The 22,053-nt window shown below is 52.6% G+C and overlaps 1 protein-coding gene across 1 annotated transcript in view; it reads right to left on the bottom strand.

Annotated features, from left to right (window-relative positions):
• LOC124007721 (ras-associated and pleckstrin homology domains-containing protein 1-like) overlaps positions 1-22,053 on the bottom strand; it is an 84,580-nt gene that overhangs the window by 24,833 nt on the left and 37,694 nt on the right. Inside the window, 5 exon segments of the mRNA XM_046318446.1 lie at positions 4,483-4,557; positions 4,855-4,944; positions 5,851-6,473; positions 6,684-6,789; positions 7,528-7,650. Of these exon segments, the coding sequence (XP_046174402.1) occupies positions 4,483-4,557; positions 4,855-4,944; positions 5,851-6,473; positions 6,684-6,789; positions 7,528-7,650 (1,017 nt within the window).

Here is a 22,053-nt window from a genome sequence, read left to right as displayed (position 1 = left end):
TCCCTCCGCTACAAAACAACAACAAAAAACAAAGACGCTTAACATAGTACAGAAAGTCTAGATACCACACAAAAAATATATATATAGTTTTCCCCGATGTCGGAACGTCACCATTCCAAAAATCCCGATCTTCTCCTTCCAAGACCCTAATTGAGTCCAGCTGAATGGGACCATGAGACCAATGAATGAGACCAACGCAAAGAGACTTCAACCTGCTTCCACTCACTTCTCCTCTGACACGCTACAGCCAGGAAAGCAAGACCGGAGTGGAGTGTGTGAGCGAGTACAGGCTTCCTTGACACGCACACACCGGCATGCACGCACAAGATGAGCACGACTAACCCCCTCAGAGACGAGACGCCCCTCCCCCTTCCATCCTCGCTCTCGCGAACAGCTGCGGAGTCCTGGGAGCGTGCCCAATCGCAGAAGCCATAATCCCCACACAAACAGGAGAACCCCTTCACCGGCTGGCGACAGAGAGGACCCCTCTGTCCCGTCACCCAATCACAATGTGTACCCGCTCTCCTCTCGCCAACCAGGGGGACCCGTTCGCCAGACCCTCTTTCCCCTTATCCAATCAGTGCAGGGGTAGCTGTGAGCAGCTTTGCTTTGCCCCCCTCCATGGAGGAGGGGTTGGGGTATTAAGATCCAAGCCTCTTATCTGGGCACCCCCTCCATGACCCAGACCACCTTTCTGCATGAGTGGCGGTGTAATGCAAGAAAGGCAACACGCAGCGACTGGCTTTCAGTGTGGAGTGTGTATGTATCTCTCTGTGTGTGTGTGTGTGTGTGTGTGTGTGTGTGTGTGTGTGTGTGTGTGTGTGTGTGTGTGTGTGTGTGTGTGTGTGTGTGTGTGTGTGTGTGTGTGTGTGTGTGTGTGTGTGTGTGTGTGTGTGTAAGGGTTCAAAGGACCAATGGAGGATTAAAATATGGAGTCAATCCAAGTCACGCTTAATTTAGCTTTTGGACTGCGAAACCCCTTCTCCGTGTCCTCCTCCACAGCACTTTGCCTCCTGTATCCTCCTCAGTAAATAGATATCTCTCCAACTGCATTTTCACAGGATTCCATGGAGGCTGAAAAAGGAATTTCTGCTGCGCCTATAAAAAGCCGGTCTTGCTCTCCCTCTCCCCGTCCCCTCTCCCCGTCCCCTCTCCCCGTCCCTCGTCCCCTCTCCCCGTCCCTCGTCCCCTCTCCCCGTCCCTCGTCCCCTCTCCCCGTCCCTCGTCCCCTCTCCCCGTCCCTCGTCCCCTCTCCCCGTCCCTCGTCCCTCTCCCCGTCCCTCGTCCCCTCTCCCCGTCCCTCGTCCCCTCTCCCCGTCCCTCGTTCCCTCTCCCTCGTTCCCTCTCCCCGTCCCTCGTTCCCTCTCCCCTCCCTCTCCCCCGTTCCCCTCCCCGTCTCTCGTTCCCCTCCCCGTCTCTCGTTCCCCTCCCTCTCCCCGTCTCTCGTTCCCCTCCCTCTCCCCGTCTCTCGTTCCCCTCCCTCTCCCCGTCTCTCGTTCCCCTCCCTCTCCCCTGTTCCCCTCCCTCTCCCCTGTTCCCCTCCCTCTCCCCTGTTCCCCTCCCTCTCCCCTGTTCCCCTCCCTCTCCCCTGTTCCCCTCCCTCTCCCCTGTTCCCCTCCCTCTCCCCTGTTCCCCTCCCTCTCCCCTGTTCCCCTCCCTCTCCCCTCCCTCTCCCTGTTCCCCTCCCTCTCCCCCCTCTCCCCCTGTTCCCCTCCCTCTCCCCTGTTCCCCTCCCTCTCCCCTGTTCCCCTCCCTCTCCCCTGTTCCCCTCCCTCTCCCAGTCTCTCGTTCCCCTCCCTCTCCCAGTCTCTCGTTCCCCTCCCTCTCCCAGTCTCTCGTTCCCCTCCCTCTCCCAGTCTCTCGTTCCCCTCCCTCTCCCCTGTTCCCCTCCCCATCTACAGCTCTCTGTTCTTGGTAGTTCTATTCTGGCTCATGAATCAGGGGAGAAGGGATAGTGTGGTGAAACATCTATCCGTCTCTGTCTCTGTGTCTGTGTCTGTGTCTGTGTCTGTGTCTGTGTCTGTGTCTGTGTCTGTGTGTGTGTGTGTGTGTGTGTGTGTGTGTGTGTGTGTGTGTGTGTGTGTGTGTGTGTAAAAGAGCAGTGTAACACTGACATACAAAACCTCCCATTGCCACAAACACCTCAGGCACTCTCTCGCTCTCCCTCTAAACCCATTTGGATGGCATTCTGAACACAGACGGTTGGCTTAAAAACTGCTCATAAACAAATAGCCGTGTGCTACATTGGACTAGTACAACTTCGTAATTAGTCAATTAAATCATACGGCCCCAAGGTCCTGGCCATGAAATTCGGGGGCAGACGAATTTTGTGTTTGTATGTGTGTTTAAGAATTCTAGATACTATGTCAGAAGACATACACAGGTTCGCGCCGCCTCCTACCCACAATCCTCCAGTGTTGGCATCCATAATATTCAAATGAGCAGCGATACAGGAAACTCCCCCTGAGAATGACTGCATAATTCCGTTCCCATACACATTAGGATAATTTAGGCCTTCCGCATAAATTAAAAAGTGCTTGACGAATTTGTTTTGGGTCTTCTTTTGAGTAGAGCCAATTGTTGATTAACAGATGTATTCATACATCGGATGGCCTTGGCTAGCATTCGCGCTAAATCAAGGAACGCCGAAAACAAAACGCTCCTGGGTCTGTGCATCTAAAACAACGTCGAAGCATCACAACAGAGATAGATTTCGGTCAAAAACGGTGGTAATTTGCAGCATTGACAGATATACAGTACATCGCCATACAGTACATCACCATACTTCACCCTCGAAGACAGTATCTATCGCCAACTGCTCTCCGTGTATCCCAGGACGAGCACTTGGCTCAGCTGCTTTAGTTTTGAAGGCAAAAAAAATCTAAATCACGATAGAAAGTGGCCAACTTTTACAATCCACCAAAGTCGACATCTGACACACAACCATCAAACAAATGCCAAGAATGTACTTTACTGTGAAAAGCTGTGGGGGGAGGGGAGAATGGGTTCTAGACTAAAGATGACAGATAAATAAAACACACATGAGAGAGAGAGAGAGAGAGCGCGAAAGAATCGTGGAGCACAGAGAGGGGGAGAGAGAGCGACCTTTTCCAACCCTAAAAGAGGATTAGGCGAATTGATTTTGACAAATATCTTCAACAACATACTCTACACTGCTCTTTATTTTCTTCATGGAAATCTCCCTCAGTGTCACTTCACTGCACCAGACCAGTCAGTAAACCCATAAATGACTCGGCTTGTTATTTCTCTTTAGCTTTGGAGAGGAGGGTCAGGTCAAAATCATTGACGTTTTCAGCTTAGTAGCCTTTTGTCAACCATGAGGAGGAAAACATGTATACGCCTTGGCTCCTGTTAGTTTCAGAACAATGCTTTTACCATACCAGACAGGGTTGGGGTCAATTCCACTGACATTATTGCAATTCTGTAAGAAACCATGAAGAACATCGGAATCTCTGTTAACTTCCTGTTATGATCTAATTGAAGTGTAAGTCGCTCTGGATAAGAGCGTCTGCTAAATGACTTAAATGTAATGTAAGTGGAATCGACACCAACCTCGACACCAGTGTTTCTAAACCTTTTTTGGACCGGGCGGCAGCAAGCTACTTTAATACGGAAAACGACCATTCTTCCCTGGTTGACCACTTCCATTAAAACGAGCACTGGAAAGTTGACAGAATCAGTGTCAGACAACTAAACCGCCTGGGGGACTGCTAAGCAACAACCCAAGGACCAGACCCGGCCCGTGGACCGCAGGTTGAGGAACACCGGTTTATACCATAGCATTATTAGCGGCTCGCACATCAAAGACATAATAGAAAAGGGAGCGTTCAGAGTTACACACACATCCAGCCCCATTTCTCTCAGCTCGGGCACATGTCAACCAGAGTTGACGCACGGTGTCATGCTCCAGACCCAGCGCAACTGAACGCAGCCCAGATGTAAAGGGATTATTATAACCAACACTCCAGATTCGGGTCAAACACATGCCAAGTACATTCAAATTCTAACTCAAGAAAAGCCGTGCTTGATTTAGCACTTCCGGGATCATGCCGGTACTACTGTCCCAGGCAAATCAAGTCAAGAACATTTGAAAGTATTTCACATAAGTGTACATGACCGCAAGACTGTTAGATAGAGTGAAAAACTGTACTGAGCCGCAGCGCCAGTTACCTGCCCTGCATCCCCCCCCCCTACTAGACAAAAGGAGTGCAAGGAATCAAATGGACACATCAGCACAGGGAGGAACAAGACAAAAACATGGATAACGGAAGAGATATAAACGGGGGGCTGCATGCAGGAGAAAGGCGAGAGAAGAAAGCTCCGGGAGGATGAGATACAAGTAAAACAAGCCAAATCAGGTCAATCGAGCATTGTGGGTGGGTGTTGGCACCGTGGGAGGAGCTTAGGGAGATGGTAAAAAGAGGTGTGGTTCAAGCAACAGGCAAGCGAATGAGGCGTCACCTTGGTCAGCAGGTGAGAAGGCTTTCCTGCAATGCTTTTCAGAATGAGGGACGTTTCTCTGTCCAGATAGGAGTGCTTGGTGGCGCAGAGGTGAGGAGAGAAACAGGTAAGACAGTCAGGGCAATGATTCTCAATGGCTCATTCAAAAAATGCTTTTGAAGGGTGGTGTGGGGGGGGTTAAAGGGTGGAAGCAGGTGAGGTCCAATAGTTGGAGCACTGATCGTGGTGGTCATACTAGATAGCTGTGGACGGGGAAGAGAGAGAATTTATCAAAGGCACACTTTCTAAAGAGGATACTGCTGTGATCACTGAAGGTGCTCGCTGACACTCACCTGTACACACACACACACACACACACACACACACACTTACAGTGTCCAGATCCACTTCACCCTCCCGTGAGGTGAAGTCAAGCTGCCGTCTGGCCGGCTTACCATTGGCCCGTCGCAGTAGTGAGGCATGCTGGGAAACGGGGAGGTGCATTATGGGTGCAGAGAGGATGCAAACACACACAGTTAACATGCATGGGGACGGGGGGGCTTTTACTTTCCACTTCTTCAGTCTCCCCATCGCATACAGAGTCTATACGTGGTCATGTGTGGCACTAGCAATGCCAGACAAAGTACTCCATACTGGATGTAAGCACGCACTGTACGGTTAGTTCCCGTACCTAAGTCAAGCAGGTTGAGTTGACAGCCAGACAGGTTCAGTAGATACATTGTAATCCACATCACACATGCAGACTTCAGGGATTTACAATGCATTACCTCACTGTACTAGAAATACCACAATCTCCAATGGGTAGTGTATACACACACACGCGCACAACAACGTGTGTTACGCGGATAGCAAACTAATGTAATACAAGGAGTTGTACGGTGCACATTCAGCATGCAGCAGGACCTGAAAACAGCATGCAGTGTAAGTGCACCATGCAGGGAACTAGAGAGGGTGGTTTCCAGAGGGCACACACACACACACCATCATCATACCATTCATCATATTCAAACAAACAAACCACTGCAGCAGTGCATCTTCCCCCCCTAACCAAACAGCCTTTCACGGTCATAACCCAAATAGTCTACCCACCCTTTTAGTCTGCATAAAGAAAGTCCCACAATGCCCCATTAACGGCCATCATTACCCTGCCCAAACTAAAAGCCTGTACATGAAAAAGGGCCTCTGATAGGCTGAGATAACTGGGCCTTGTTTGCAGGCTTGACTCTCATACAGACGACGACAGAGAGGATAGAAATGAACAACCAGTCAGCGGTAATGTTTCACTAAGGGATCATTCTGTTCATGGCACATCTTAGTTACTTTTTAGGAAATAATTGGGAAGACAGGGTATGAGTGAGTGTGACTTACCTCGGTGCTGGCCGCGACCTGTGGTGGCTGGGGACTCCCTTGGGACTCCCCGTCCTGCTCGGCCCCTCCTGCTGTCCGAGACAGCACCTTGTCGATGTCCAGAGAGTCCATGCTGGACGCGGACGCAGAATTAACGCTGGACCTCGAGGAGTGGCCCCCCGCCTCGTGTTCACTGACCGCGCCCACTGAGCCCGTCCTCCGGTGCTGCGAGGGCGAGGAACCCGCAGAGGGGCGCCGGAGGGTGGCAGAGGAGTAGGAGGACGAAGTCTGGTGCGCCGCCTCTTCCATGCTGAGCGACGCCTGCTCCAGCTGGGCCGTGATGTCGTCCAGCGAGAGGTTCGACGCCGACGGGCGCCCGTGGGAGTTGGAGCTGCCCCCTCGGACGGTGGAGGCCGGTGACGCCCGGGTACTACTGCTGGTGCTGCCCCCGCTGCTACCCCCTCCACCGCTGGCAGTCTGCTTGGCACTGGCACCGCGACCCCCCAGGCCTCGCTGCTGACATTTAGCCTGGCGGGCGGTGCCGGTGTTGGGCTTGCCGATGGTGCTGAGCTCTTGTTCTATGGAACACAGGTCAGCCATCAGGGCATCCAGGTCTACGGTCTCCGTCGTCTGGTTCAGAGCCTCTGTAAAGAGGGGGGAAAAGGGGAGTGTGAATCCACCTTCTGTTGTATATACACACGCTAAAAAGATTGATTTCATGAAAGCGTGACTGTTGAAAAGGTACATTTGCACAGCAGTAAAGCAGTGGTGTTGTGGGTCACACAGGCATGTCACAGACACAATGCTCTGCAGGAAGTAGGTAGGGCATATAGGTCTGAGCGTGTGCGTCTTACCATTGATGTTGTACATGGAGAAGCGGTACGAAAAGTTAGCCATGTTGGTTTCCTGTCTGAGAGGGGCCTTCTGGACTGGTTTCTGTGGCTTCCCGTCATCCAGGCTCTGTGGAGGATAAATCACACTATCAAAATCACCGCCATCTTAAAAGATACTTTTGTATACTTTTTCCGGCCACTAGTGCTGAATGTAGTGCACACTAGCCAAAAGTGGTCCAAAAAAATTGCGCGCTACGTCACAAAATCATTGCCCTCTCGCTCTACTGTCTGTGTGTCTTGCTAGCTGTCACTCAAATGGCGAGGGGCTTGAAGCTCGTTGGCTGAAACTCAAATTGCTGGGGGACTGGCCCCACGTGGGGGTAAATGTAGGGGAAAATGGCATCACAGATTCCAGGAAACAGTCGTTTTCAAACTTAGGATTTAATGGCTGCTCATAGATTGTGCATGTATGAACTACACATGAAACAATCCAGCCCAAAGCAGGAGGTTTAAAAAATGCTTACTAGTTGCCAGAGTACCAGCGCATTGTCTTTAATCCATAACAATACAAAACCAGACTTTAACAGGCTTGAAGGAAGTGGAAGAAAGCTAACATGACTTAGCGAAAGGTTGGGAGGGGTGGTGACTAGGATCATATAGTTGCCGGGATGCGGTTACCAAGGTACGGTTACTCGGTTACAGTTACTAGGACATGGTTGCATGGGTACTGTTACTATGATATTGTTGCTAGAATATGATTACTTGGATATGGTTTGCTAGGACACTGTTGCCAAGATATGGTATCCATGACATGGCTGCCAGGATATGGTTGCCAGGATACGCCCATCCTCCCCTACTGCAATACCTGTGTGAGTTTGTCCAGCTCTCCCAACCAGGCTCCAAACATTTTGTCCAGGTCCTGGTCTTCCTTATCACTGTCTTCCTCCACTCCCCCGTGGTCCAGCTCGTCGTCAGACATATCTGCCATCTGGAGACAGACACACACACACACTACTTCATTTGACTATAGAAAAATCACACTACAATCAAACCCAATTAAATGTTTCAATTCACGAGCACGCATGCATACGTGCACACATTTACTGAGAGAGAATTCTAAATCGCACAGTGGCAGCGATGAAGCCACACCCTTTACCACAGCAACCTTCTAAAATGTGTTACCGTGGCAACCGCCAAAAGAGCTCTATAACGTGGAGGGATACGGCTGCGCAGCGGCAGTAGGCCATTCCCTGTTGTGTCTGCCAGAGGTACAGTATTCCACATGCTGGATTTCGTTGGAAGGCCTACTTAGTTGAGCTGAGGCCTATTCCCCACGAGTGGCTGCCTACACCTCTTTGGCTGTTTTGTACGGTAATGAGCACTGAAATGACCGCATGGCACGTTCCACATATGCGCCACATCAGTTCATAAAAGAACATTATGGCTTCAATAAACCCATCATACCTATGGTCAGACATTGGTGATAAGAGTCAAAGTCGACTGTCAGCCACAGCCAGTCATGAACTCCGTCCCAAATCGCGCCCTATTCCCTTTATAGTGTACTTGGGCTTTGGTCAAAAGTAATGCACTATGAAGGGAATGGTGTGCCACGTGGGACGTAGCCATGGTATTCTGTATCACAGAGCCTCATCGTGCCGTCTAATGATAATGACAGAGCGCCCTCTTGTGGACAGATCAGAAAATAGGTGATGTTTGTATAGAGATTTCCCACCTTTTCCACTGCTGGGATAATGACTCAAGTGTTTAAATCATGTGCAGGGTCGTGACTCAAAGCCACACCGGTAGAACTTCAGCCAGTGACACTACAAGCCTTTAAAGCCCCTAGGGGTGAGCGTGTGAAGTCCCGTGTGCGTCACAGAAGCCCACACTTGAAGCCCCTTCCCTAACCACCAACCGCAATCTGTGGCTAAACCAATCTCGAACCCCACTCCTTTCTGATCCACTCCAACCTCAGTCAAATATGCTTCTGTCTGTCTAACAGCTGACCCCTTCACATCCTCTTCTGATACCATTAAAAGTATGACCAGTGACCCCTTCACATCCTGTTCCTATTGCATCACATCCTGGTTGGATAGGGAGACAGTTTAGTGGGGGGGGGGGGGGGGGGGGGTGTTAAGAATGAAAAGCGGCATAGGATCTCGTCAGAGGAATCCAGTCTTATCTTAATCTATTGACAGGCTACACGAGGACATGGAAAGGCAGGGCCGCGCACAGTGGGACACAAGGAAACACTCCCTCACACATGGTCACATCCACGAGCACGGACGCAGACCCTCCACCACTAAACCGTAACTATAGAGTTCAATGTCCACGCCCCCCGCCGTCGTCTTTCTGCACGCGCACACACACAATTCTCTCGTGAGGGGGTGAGACAGAAACAAGCACACACACGGCGACACGGGATCCCAGGCTCAGTGGCACGGCAGCAGTGTGTGACAAAGTCACCTAAAGACACAAAAAGGCCCAGTCTTATACGCACAATATTACCCTGTGTTCCTACAGTACATTAACCCCTACAACAGCCAGACCTGGGTTCAAATAATATTTGAAATCTTTCAAATACTTTGAGCGTTTGCTCTAGACTGCCTAGAGTGCCAGGTAGGCAGGGTTGGCAGTCTGGGGCCTATTCTATGGGTTCCATTGCACCAGAAGAGCTCAATCAAGCACAGATGAAGTATTTGAAATGATTTTCAAATAGTATTTGAAGCCAGGTCTGATAGAGCCCAGTCAGATGGAAGAGTTAGAAGCTCAGGCCTAATGTCATCTCATTGGTGTTCCGGGGAGTATAGCGTTTCCCCCTAAACGTGCTGTGATCCCCTTGATGGGGGACTGTACCAGACAGCAGGACCCTCCATGGGTACATAGTTGACCCCTGCTTTTGATACGGTGTGCATTCTTGTTTTCCTGCCTTATCAGGACCCCAATGTTACAACAATTCACCCAAATGTCTTGACAGGGTAGGAAAACATTATTTATTCTAAAACGCCTGACTTTTTTCATGTCCTGAATTTGTTCAAATGCTATTTTAAGCTTAAGGGTTAGGTTTATGGTTTTGGGGTTAGTGTTGAAGAAAATATGATTTTTAAGAGTCAAACATTTTTAGTCACCAAAAATTCCTGACATGTCACAAAAATAAAGCTGTGTGTGTGTGTGTGTGTGTGTGTGTGTGTGTGTGTGACCCGCAAACTGATCCAATATCAGAATTTCGAGCTCAATTGAGATTGTATCTGTACAGTATCGTTATCTGCAGCATCATGTTGGAGAGAGTGTGTGTGTGTGTGTGTGTGTGTGTGTGTGTGTGTGTGTGTGTGTGTGTGTGTGTGTGTGTGTGTGTGTGTGTGTGTGTGTGTGTGTGTGTGTGTGTGTGTGTGTGTGTGTGTGTGTGTGTGTGTGTGTGTGTGTGTGTGTGTGGTAGTGTAATATGTCTGAAAGAGAGGAGCACTGTGTTTAAGTGTGGAGAGGAAGGGCTTGCTTTGAAAATCCACTCTCTTATTCCCCAGAGAGAAAGAGAGAGAGAGAAAAGAGATGACATGCTTCCCTGCATCTCTACCTACAAAGTTATTTTCTTCAGTGTTAACAGCTCAAAGAAAAAGTGATAGTAAGAAGCAGAAGAGAGAGAAAAAAAGGCAGAGGGAGCAGGGAGGAAGGAAATAGGGAGCGAGCAGGGAGGGAGGAGAGTGAGGGAAAGAAGAGAGAACGGGGAGGGAGGAAATAGGGAGCGAGCAGGGAGGGAGGAGAGTGAGGGAAAGAAGAGAGAACAGGGAGGGAGGAAATAGGGAGCGAGCAGGGAGGGAGGAGAGTGAGGGAAAGAAGAGAGAACAGGGAGGAAGGAAATAGGGAGCGAGCAGGGAGGGAGAAGAGTGAGGAAAAGAAGAGAGAACGGGGAGGGAGGAAATAGGGAGCGAGCAGGGAGGGAGGAGAGTGAGGGAAAGATGAGAGAACAGGGAGGAAGGAAATAGGGAGCGAGCAGGGAGGGAGGAGAGTGAGGGAAAGAAGAGAGAACAGGGAGGAGGAAATAGGGAGCGAGCAGGGAGGGAGGAGAGTGAGGGAAAGAAGAGAGAACGGGGAGGAAGGAAATAGGGAGCGAGCAGGGAGGGAGGAGAGTGAGGGAAAGAAGAGAGAACGGGGAGGAAGGAAATAGGGAGCGAGCAGGGAGGGAGGAGAGTGAGGGAAAGAAGAGAGAACGGGGAGGAAGGAAATAGGGAGCGAGCAGGGAGGGAGGAGAGTGAGGGAAAGAAGAGAGAACGGGGAGGGAGGAGAGTGAGGGAAAGAAGAGAGAACGGGGAGAGAGGAAATAGGGAGCGAGCAGGGAGGGAGGAGAGTGAGGGAAAGAAGAGAGAACAGGGAAGGAAATAGGGAGTGAGGAGAGTGAGGGAAAGAAGAGAACAGGGAGGGAGAAAAAGGATAAGGAGAAAGAAAAAAGGCTGAGTTGCAGTTAGCATCTTGTGGTTAACCAGCCTGTGACTTGGGCCTAGTTTGGCTAAGTGTGTGTGTGTGTGTGTGTGTGTGTGTGTGTGTGTGTGTGTGTGTGTGTGTGTGTGTGTGTGTGTGTGTGTGTGTGTGTGTGTGTGTGTGTGTGTGTGTGTGTGTGTGTGGGCCTGGTGGGCACTGGCACAGGCCATAAACACTCAAAAGTTAATGCGTGCAAAATACGCACGCGCACACACACCATCTGGAAAGGAGTCTGGTTCGTATCATGCGGACACATTCAAGACAGCTAGCTTACAGCTTACACAGAACCACTGTTGTGCGTGTGTGACTGTGCAGATTTACAGGCATGCACAGTTACACGCACAGTCTTTCCACACCGTCTCTACAGCTACCCAACCATCGCCCCCCTAAGACCCCCCTGGCAATCCCAGTTAACCCTTTAGTTGGCATGGCCACCATTTATGTGATACACAATGTACAGTGAACAGGGCACACACCCGTGCGTGTGGATGTAGCAGCTGTGCGTGCGGAGTGGGGGGGACGATCGGTCAGAACAGGAAATGGCCTAATTTTCCCCCACGGGCTGTTCCATAACAACGCCCAAGCCCGGCTGTCAATCAAAAACCAGCATCGCCATGGTTACAGTGCCAGGGCTTCTTTACAGCATGACATCATGGCGAACTGAGGAGGGCAGGAAGAGGAAAAGGACAGAATGAAACAAGCCTCCTTTCTGTTTGTAAACACGCTGGACGGTGCCATCATAGAGGTACAGTGTCCGAAATGGCCCTGGTTAAAAGTAGCACACTATATAGGGAATAGGGTGCCATTTGGGATGCAAGCCATGGGATGGATTTAAGTCTTTCCTTGTCAATATGCAAGACACTGGGCGTACGATCCCTTTGCAATATGACCATCAATACTGGCTAGAGGCAGCTCTCCAATAGGGCTGGTTGATCTGCGTTTCCCAAAGACTTTGGGGGGTTCGAACATGTTCATGTGACATTTGATTCCTACAAAATTACCCCACATTCAAGAACAACCAAAGTGATATCAACCTTCAGGTGGTTGAGGATGACTCGCAAAACCTCGCCACCATTTTTACTCTACATAGGCAAGATATTTTTTTTGCATTTATGCATACAGTTTCTGCCTAGGAGCTTGTGCACAATACCAAAATTACATTAGCGGATATTTGAGGCAAAGGGCACTTCAATATGGCCCATTCTCATGACAGTTTATTAGGTACACCACCCCGTTCACAAAAATGGATCACTCCTACAGGCAGCGAGTCACGTGGCCGTGGCTTGCTACATAAAGCAGGCAGACAGGCATCGAGGCATTCAGTTACTGTTCGAATGAACAGAATGAGCAAAACGAGCAACCTAAGCGACTAATGAGCATGGTATGGATCGTCGGTCCCAGGCGCGCCGGATCCAGAATCTAGTACCTAATAAACTATGTTTTGTACTGAGTGTACAAAAAAAACATGATGAACACCTCTTTCCGTGACAGACTGACCAGGTGAACACTATGATCCCTTACTGACGATCCACTTCAAAAATCAGTGTAGATGAAGGAGAGGAGGTGTGTGTCAAGAACTGCAACGCTGCTGGGTTTTAAGAAATGGTCCAACCCCCCAAAGGACATCCATCCAACCTAACAACTGCATTGGGGTAAACATGGGCCAGCATCCCTGTGGAACACTTTTCACACCTTGTAGAGTCAAATCAAATCAAATTTATTTATATAGCCCTTCGGCCTCAAAGTGCATCCCCAGCCTAAAACCCCAAACAGCAAACAATGCAGGTGTAAAAGCACTGGCTTCCCTAGAAAGGCAAAACCTAGGAAGAAACCTAGAGAGGAACCGGGCTATGTGGGGTGGCCAGTCCTCTTCTGGCTGTGCCGGGTAGTCCATGATGCCCAGACGAATTGAGGCTGTTCTGAGGGCAAAAGACTCAAGCTGGCATATTCGATTTCAAATAGCCTAATTACACCAGCAGAATTGGTAAGTGAAAATAATAAAAAGTATGTGGAATAACGGTAGTGTTCCGGCTGGGATAAACACACTATTCATTCTTTATCGTAGCCCATTGTAGGGGATGGGAATTGTTGTAACGACAACATCAACTATTGGGAAAGACCAAATATATTAAACAGGGTAATAAAAAATATCCTGAAATCTTATCAACTGTGCCTGAAAATCATTTTGAAAAATCAGATCATATGCGTTTGCTTTTCGACATCACGAGCAACGTAACCGTGGTGAACGCAAGTGGGGACTCATCCAACTCATCCAACTCATCCAGAACGCCGCAGCCCGTCTAGTGTTCAACCTTCCCAAGTTCTCTCACGTCACCCCGCTCCTCCGCTCTCTCCACTGGCTTCCAGTTGAAGCTCGCATCCGCTACAAGACCATGGTGCTTGCCTACGGAGCTGTGAGGGGAACGGCACCTCAGTACCTCCAGGCTCTGATCAGGCCCTACACCCAAATAAGGGCACTGCGTTCATCCACCTCTGGCCTGCTCGCCTCCCTACCACTGAGGAAGTACAGTTCCCGCTCAGCCCAGTCAAAACTGTTCGCTGCTCTGGCTCCCCAATGGTGGAACAAACTCCCTCACGACGCCAGGACAGCGGAGTCAATCACCACCTTCCGGAGACACCTGAAACCCCACCTCTTTAAGGAATACCTAGGATAGGATAAAGTAATCCTTCTCACCCCCCCCCCTTAAAATATTTAGATGCACTATTGTAAAGTGGCTGTTCCACTGGATGTCATAAGGTGAATGCACCAATTTGTAAGTCGCTCTGGATAAGAGCGTCTGCTAAATGACTTAAATGTAAATGTAATGTAAATGGGGATTAAATAACCACTGCAACAACTAATTAGGCTATATTATCACGTGCTGTAATAGGGACGCAATTCTGCGACAGGGAAAGTAATGACAGCAAATGAGTTTGTTGAAAATGGTGTGCAAAACAGTGGTACAAGTTGCTGTGCTGCTCTTTTGGCAATTGAGTTCATTAAACTGCCTGTATCGTCTGCATTCCAGCCACAGCGTCGAGTGGCGTTTCTTTATAAAACGCACATCCAATCGCCTTGGCCCCAGACCCTTACTAAACCAATTACAAGCTTCAATCTGTCGCGGTGGCAGGAAAATGATGGATCTCCCAGGTGAAGCTGCCACGGTTACAAATCAAACTAGTAAAAAGTCCGGTGGCCATTTGATTAATTGTTCAGCAGTCTTATGACTTGGGGGTAGAAGCTGTCAAGGAGCCTTTCGGTCCTAGACTTGGTGCTCCGGGCACCACTAGCCGTGCGCTGGCAGAGAAAACAGTCTATGGCTTGGGAGACTGGATTCTGACACTTTTTTTAACCTTTCCTCTGACACCTCCTATTATATAGGTCCTTGGATGTCAGCAAGCTTGGCCCCAGTGATGTACCGGGCCGTACCCACTACCCTCTGTAGCGCCTTACAGTCAGATGCCGAGCAGTTGCCATACCAGGCGGTGACGCAACCAGTCAGGAAGATGCTCTCGGTGGTGCAGCTGTAGAACTTTTTGAGGATCTGGGGACCCATGCCAAATCTCAAGTCTCCTGAGGGGGAAAAGGTGTTGTTGTGCCCTCTTCACCACCGTCTTGGTGTGTTTGGACTAGAGCTCTACCGATCAATCGGAATGGCCAATTAATTAGGGCCGGTTTTCAAGTTCTCATAACAATCAGAAATCGGTATTTTTGGGTGCCGATTTGCCGATTTTAAAATTTATTTTTATAATTATGATTTATTTTTTATACCTTTACTTAACTAGACAAGTCAATTAAGAACACATTCTTATTTTCAATGACGGCCTAGGAACGGTGGGTTAACTGCCTTGTTCAGGGGGAGAACGACAGATTTTCACCTTGTCAGCTCGGGGGACTCAATCTTGCAACCTTAGTTAACTAGTTCAACGCAATAACGACCTGCCTCTCTCTCGTTGCACTCCACAAGGAGACTGCCTGTTACGCAAATGCAGTAAGCCAAGGTAAGTTGCTAGCTAGCATTAAACTTATCTTATAAAAAAACAATCAATCATACTCACTAGTTAAATACAAATGGCTGATGATATTACTAGATATTATCTAGCGTGTCCTGCGTTGCATATAATCTGACTGAGCATACAAGCATCTAAGTATCTGACTGAGCGGTGGTAGGCAGAAGCAGGCGCGTAAACATTCATTCAAACAGCACTGTCATGTGTTTTGCCAGCAGCTCTTCGTTGTGCGTCAAGCAATGCTCTGTTTATGACTTCAAACCTATCAACTTCCGAGATGAGGCTGGTGTAACCGAAGTGAAATGGCTGCTAGTTAGCGCACACTAACAAGAGGGACGGAAGCTATACTGTCACACTGGCAAAACTAAAGTGCCTATAAGAACATCCAATAGTCAAAGGTTAATGAAATACAAATGGTATAGAGGGAAATAGTCCTATAATTCCTATAATAACTACAACATAAAACTTCTTACCTGGGAATTTTGAAGACTCATGTTAAAAGGAACCACCAGCTTTCATATGTTCTCATGTTCTGAGCAAGGAACTTAAACGTTAGCATTCTTACATAGCACATATTGCATTTTTACTTTCTTTTCCAACATTATTTGCATTATTTAAACCAAATTCATTATTTACTTGAGGCTAAATTGATTTAATTGATGTATTATATTAAAAGTTATAATAAGTGTTCATTCAGTATTGTTGTAATTGTCATTATTACAAATAAATAAATAAAAATAGTCTGATTAATCGGTATCAGCGTTGAAAAATCATAGTTGGTCGACCTCTAGTTTGGACCATGATAGATCGTTAACACACCGAATTGTATTAATTAGAAAATAAAAGCAGTACTTTTTTTCAATAAGTGAGAAATAAAAGGTGAGGTGTGTGAAGATGGTCAAATGCATGTCTCACACCCTACGCTTTTAAATCAGGGTCCCAGGTGCTAATCAATTCACTTAAGGCTGTTAGAACACCTGTTACTAAGTGCATGATTGATTTACAACCGGGGGCATCACCACTACCTGAAACAGACAGTGTTCTATGTGAGTCATCACAAAAACATCTCCCATGGCCTTTTGCTTTTCAATGTATCAGAGGACTCTATTCTCCTTCCCTCCCTCACCTCCTTTCCTTCCCTCCCTCCCTCCCTCCCTCCCTCGTCCCCTTTCATTCCTTCCCTCCCTCCCTCGTCCCCTTTCATTCCTTCCCTCCCTCCCTCGTCCCCTTTCATTCCTTCCCTCCCTCCCTCCCTCGTCCCCTTTCATTCCTTCGCTCCCTCTCTCCCCGCGACGCTCCCTCTCTCCCCGCGACGCTCCCTCTCTCCCCCGACGCTCCCCCTCTCCCCGCGACGCTCCCTCTCTCCCGCGACGCTCCCCTCTCCCCGCGACGCTCCCCCTCTCCCCGCGACGCTCCCCCTCTCCCCGCGACGCTCCCCCTCTCCCCGACGCTCCCCCTCTCCCGCGACGCTCCCCCTCTCCCCGCGACGCTCCCCCTCTCCCCGCGACGCTCCCCCTCTCCCCCGCGACGCTCCCCTCTCCCCCGCGTCTCCCCCTCTCCCCGCGTCTCCCCCGCTTCCCCGCGTCTCCCCCTCTCCCCGCGTCTCCCCCGCTCTCCCCGCGTCTCCCTCCCCCCTCCCCGCTTCTCCCTCTCTCCCCTCCCCGCGTCTCCCCCTCTCTCCCGCTCCCCCGTCTCCCTTCTCCCTCTCCCCGCGTCTCCCTCTCTCCCTCCCCCCGTCTCCCTCTCTCTCTCCCCTCCCCGCGTCTCCCTCTCTCCCTCCCCGCGTCTCCCTCTCTCCCTCCCCGCGTCTCCCTCTCTCCCTCCCCGCGTCTCCCTCTCTCCCTCCCCGCGTCTCCCTCTCCCCCCGCGTCTCCCTTTCTCTCCCTTTCCCCGCGTCTCCCTTTCTCTCCTCCCCGCGTCTCCCTCTCTCCCTTTCCCCGCGTCTCCCTTTCTCTCCCTTTCCCCGCGTCTCCCTTTCTCTCCCTTTCCCCGCGTCTCCCTTTCTCTCCCTTTCCCCGCGTCTCCCTTTCTCTCCCTTTCCCCGCGTCTCCCTTTCTCTCCCTTTCCCCGCGTCTCCCTTTCTCTCCCTTTCCCCGCGTCTCCCTTTCTCTCCCTTTCCCCGCGTCTCCCTCTCCCCGCTCTCCCTCTCCCCCTCTCTCCCTCTCCCCGCGTCTCCCTCTCCCCCGTCTCGTCTCCCTCCCTCTCCCCGCGTCTCCCTCTCTCCCCGCGTCTCCCTCTCTCCCCGCGTCTCCCTCTCTCCCCGCGTCTCCCTCTCTCCCCGCGTCTCCCTCTCTCCCCGCGTCTCCCTCTCTCTCCCTTTCTCTCCCTCCCCGCGTCTCCCTTTCTCCCCCTTTCCACGCGTCTCCCTCTCTCCCCGCGTCTCCCTCTCTCCCTCCCTGTGTCTCCCTCTCCCCGCGTCTCCCTTTCTCTCCCTTTCCCCGAGTCTCCCTTTCTCTCCCTTTCCCCGAGTCTCCCTTTCTCTCCCTTTCCCCGCGTCTCCCCGCTCTCCCTCTCCCTTTCCCCGAGTCTCCCTTTCTCTCCCTCCCCGCGTCTCCCTTTCTCCCCTCCCCACGCGTCTCCCTCTCTCCCCTCTCCCTCGTCTCCCTGTGTCTCCCTCTCCCCGCGTCTCCCTTTCTCTCCCTCCCTCTCCCTTTCTCTCCCTTTCCCCGAGTCTCCCTTTCTCTCCCTTTCCCCGAATCTCCCTTTCTCTCCTTTCCCAGCGTCTCCCTTTCTCTCCCCGTCTCCCCCTGTCTCCCTTTCTCTCTCCCTCCCTCCCTCCCCGTGTCTCCCTTTCTCTCCCTCCCCGTGTCTCCCTTTCTCTCCCTTTCCCCGTGTCTTTCCCCTTTCTCCCCCCTTGTCCCCCCTGCGTCTCCCTTTCTCCTCTCCCCGCTTTCTCCCTCTCTCTCCCCCCCGCGTCTCCCTCCTCCCCCCCGCGTCTCCTCTCTCCCCCCGTCTCCCTTTCTCTCTCCCCGCGTCTCCCTTTCTCTCCCTCCCCGCGTCTCCCTTTCTCTCCCTCCCCGCGTCTCCCTTCTCTCTTCCCCGTGTCTCCCTTTCTCTCCCTCCCCGCGTCTCCCTTTCTCCCCTCCCCGCGTCTCCCTTTCCCCTCCCCGCGTCTCCCTTTCTCTCTCTTTCCCCGTGTCTCCCTTTCTCTCTCCCTCCCCGTTTCCCTTTCTCTCCCTCCCCTGTCTCCCTTTCTCTCCCTCCCCGTGTCTCCCTCCCCATCCCCTGTCTCCCTTTCTCTCCCTCCCCAGTCTCCCTTTCTCTCCCTTTCCCCTCCAGTCTCCCTCCTTCGCCCCCGTCTCCCTCTTTCGCTCTCATTTCCCTTTATCCCCAGGTCTCGCCTCTCTCCCTGTCTCTCCTTCTCTCCTTCTGAGTCTCCCTCTCTCTTCCAGTGTCTCCCTCTCTCCCCGCTTCTCTCCCTCTCTCCCCGCTTCTCTCCCTCTCCTTCTCCCCGCGTCTCTCCCTTTCTCTCCATCTCTCCCTTTTTCACCGTCTCTCCCCCCCCTCTCTCTCAGTCTCTCCTTCTCCCTCCTTCTCTCCCCATCTCCTTCTCCCTCCTCTCCCTCCTCAGTCTCCCTCCTTCTCAGTCTCCCTCCTTCTCAGTCTCCCTCCTTCTCAGTCTCCCTCCTTCGCTCCCCGAATCTCCCTCTTTCGCTCCCTCCCTCTGTCTCTCCTTCTATCCCCAGTGTCTCCCCTTCTCTCCCTGTGTCTCCCTCTCCCTCTCCCTGTGTCTCCCTTCTCTCTCTCCCCACATCTCCCTCGCCTCCCTCCCTCTCGTCTCCCTTTCTCCCCTCCCTGTGTCTCCCTTTCTCTCCCCCCTGTGTCTCCCTTTCTCTCCCTCCCCGTGTCTCCCTCCCACTCCCCGTGTCTCCCTCTCTCCCTCCCTGTGTCTCCCTTTCTCCCCCCCTGTGTCTCCCTTTCTCTCCCTCCCTGTGTCTCCCTTTCTCTCCCTCCCCGTGTCTCTCTCCCTCCCTCTCTCTCCCTTTCTCCCTCTCCCCTGTGTCTCCCTCTCTCTCCCCCTGTGTCTCTCCCTCTCTCTCTCCCTGTGTCTCCCTCCCTCCCCGCGTCTCCCTCTCTCTCCCTGTGTCTCCCTCTCTCTCCCTGTGTCTCCCTCTCTCTCTCCCTCCCTGTGTCTCCCTTTCTCTCCCTCCCTGTGTCTCCCTTTCTCTCCCTCCCTGTGTCTCCCTTTCTCTCCCTCCCTGTGTCTCCCTTTCTCTCTCTTTCCCTGTGTCTCCCTTTCTCTCTCTTTCCCTGTGTCTACCTTTCTCTCCCTCCCTGTGTCTCCCTTTCTCTCCTTCCCTGTGTCTCCCTTTCTCTCCCTCCCTGTGTCTCCTTTCTCTCCCTCCCTGTGTCTCCCTTTCTCTCCCTCCCTGTGTCTCCCTTTCTCTCCCTCCCTGTGTCTCCCTTTCTCTCCCTCCCTGTGTCTCCCTTTCTCTCCCTCCCTGTGTCTCCCTTTCTCTCCCTCCCTGTGTCTCCCTTTCTCTCCCTCCCTGTGTCTCCCTTTCTCTCCCTCCCTGTGTCTCCCTTTCTCTCCCTCCCTGTGTCTCCCTTTCTCTCCCTCCCTGTGTCTCCCTTTCTCTCCCTCCCTGTCTCCCTTTCTCTCCCTCCCTGTGTCTCCCTTTCTCTCCCTCCCTGTGTCTCCCTTTCTATCCCTTTCTCGCCCCCCCTGCCGTGTCCCTCTCTCTCTCATTTCCCTTTCTCTCAGACTCTCCTTCTCTCCCTGTCTCTCCTTCTCCCTGCGTCTCCCTCTCTCTTCCAGTGTCTCCCTCACTCCCCGCTTCTCTCCCGCTCTCCCCGCTTCTCTCTCTCTCTCCCCGCTTCTCTCTCTCTCTCCCCGCTTCTCTCTCTCTCTCCCCGCTTCTCTCTCTCTCTCCCCTTCTCTCTCTCTCTCCCTTCTCTCTCTCTCTCCCTTCTCTCTCTCTCTCCCCGCTTCTCTCTCTCTCTCCCCGCTTCTCTCTCTCTCTCTCCCGCTTCTCTCTCCTCCCCGCTTCTCTCTCTCTCTCCCCGCTTCTCTCTCTCTCTCCCCGCTTCTCTCTCTCTCTCCCCGCTTCTCTCTCTCTCTCCCCGCTTCTCTCTCTCTCCCCCCGCTTCTCACTCTCTCCCCGCTTCTCTCACTCTCTCCCCGCTTCTCACTCTCTCCCCGCTTCTCTCACTCTCTCCCCGCTTCTCTCACTCTCTCCCCGCTTCTCTCACTCTCTCCCCGAATCTCCCTCTTTCGCTCCCTCCCTCTGTCTCTCCTTCTATCCCCAGGTCTCGCCTTCTCTCCCCGTCTCTCCTTCTCATTCTCCCCGAGTCTCCCTCTCTCTCCCCGCATCTCCCTCACCCCGCGTCTCCCTCTCGCTCTCCCGCTTCTCCCTCTCCCCGCGTCTCTCTCTCTCTCTCCCCGCATCTCCCTTTCCCGGCGTCTCCCACTCCCCGCGTCTCCCACTCTCTCCGCGTCTCCCACTCTCTCCGCGTCTCCCTTTCTCTCCCCGAATCTCCCTCTTTCGCTCCCTCCCTCTCCTTTACCCTCCCTCTCCCAGTCTCTCCTTCTATCCCCAGGTCTCACCTTCTCTCCCCAGGTCTCTCCTTCTCCCTCCCTCCGTCCGTCTCTCCTTCTATCCCCGCGTCTCCCTCTCCCCGCGTCCCTCTATACAAGCGTCTCCCTCTATCCCCGCGTCTCCCTCCCTCTCTATCCCTGCGTCTCCCTCCCTCTCTCCCCGCGTCTCCCTCCCTCTCTCCCCCGCGTCTCCCTCCCTCTCTCTCCCCGCCTCTCCCTTTCTCACCCTGCTTCTCCCTTTCTCACTACTCTCTCCCCGAATCTCCCTCTTTCGCTCCCTCCCTTCCTCCCTCCCTCTCAGTCTCTCCCTCTTTCTCTGTCTCTCCTTCTCACCCTCCTCCTTTCTCTCAGTCTCTCCCTCCTCCCTCTTTCTCCGTCTCTCCTCTCCCTCCTCTCCCCCTCTCCCCGAATCTCCCTCTTTCGCTCCCTCCCTCCGTCTCGCCTTCTCTCCCTGTCTCTCCTTCTCCCTGCGTCTCTCTCCCTCTGTCTCTCACCGAGTCTCCCTCTCTCTCCCTCTGTCTCTCCCCGCCCTCCTCTCCCTCTTTCGCTCCCTCCCCCGTCTCGCCTTCTCTCGTCTCCCTCTCTCCCCCGTCTCCCTCCTCCCTCCCTCCCCCCCCTCTCCCCCCCCTCCCCGTCTCCCTCTCCCCCCGCGTCTCTCCCCCGTCTCTCCCCCCCGCGTCTCTCCCCCCGCGTCTCCCTCTCCCCCGCGTCTCCCTCTCCCCCGCCTCCCTCTCCCCCGCCTCCCTCTCCCCCGCGTCTCCCTCTCCCCCGTCTCCCTCTCCCCCCCCAGCGTCTCCCTCTCCCCCGCGTCTCCCTCTCCCCCCCGCGTCTCCCTCTCCCCCGCGTCTCCCTCTCCCCCCCCGCGTCTCCCTCTCCCCCGCGTCTCCCTCTCCCCGCGTCTCCCTATATCACTCTCTCTCCAGACCAGTGTGTCTATAAGAAGCCTGAGCATGACAATTCCTCATCTGTCTCCCATCACCACCGGGGTCAGAACTGGGGCCACCTCAGGGTTCAGAGGTCGCCCCACTGGGGCTGTTGTGGTGTTAAGCCTCTGCCACAGTGGGAGGGGTACACAGGAAACACATACACGTACATCTGCCCCACACTAGGCCACCAGTTTGGTTCGGCCTGTGCCTCCGAGGTGGGAGAGAAGAGGGACAGAGTGCGAGAAAAGAGAAAGGGGGGCAGAGAGCGAAAAGAGAAAGGGGGCAGAGAGCGAAAAGAGAAAGGGGGCAGAGAGCGAAAAGAGAAAGGGGGGCAGAGAGCGAAAAGAGAAAGGGGGGCAGAGAGCGAAAAGAGAAAGGGGGCAGAGAGCGAAAAGAGAAAGGGGGGCAGAGAAAGGGGGGCAGAAAAAAGAGAAAGGGGGGC

The sequence above is a fragment of the Oncorhynchus gorbuscha genome, linkage group LG21 (genome assembly GCF_021184085.1).
Source record: "Oncorhynchus gorbuscha isolate QuinsamMale2020 ecotype Even-year linkage group LG21, OgorEven_v1.0, whole genome shotgun sequence".
Lineage (NCBI taxonomy): Eukaryota > Metazoa > Chordata > Actinopteri > Salmoniformes > Salmonidae > Oncorhynchus > Oncorhynchus gorbuscha.
This window is presented reverse-complemented; position numbering and strand designations above follow the sequence as displayed.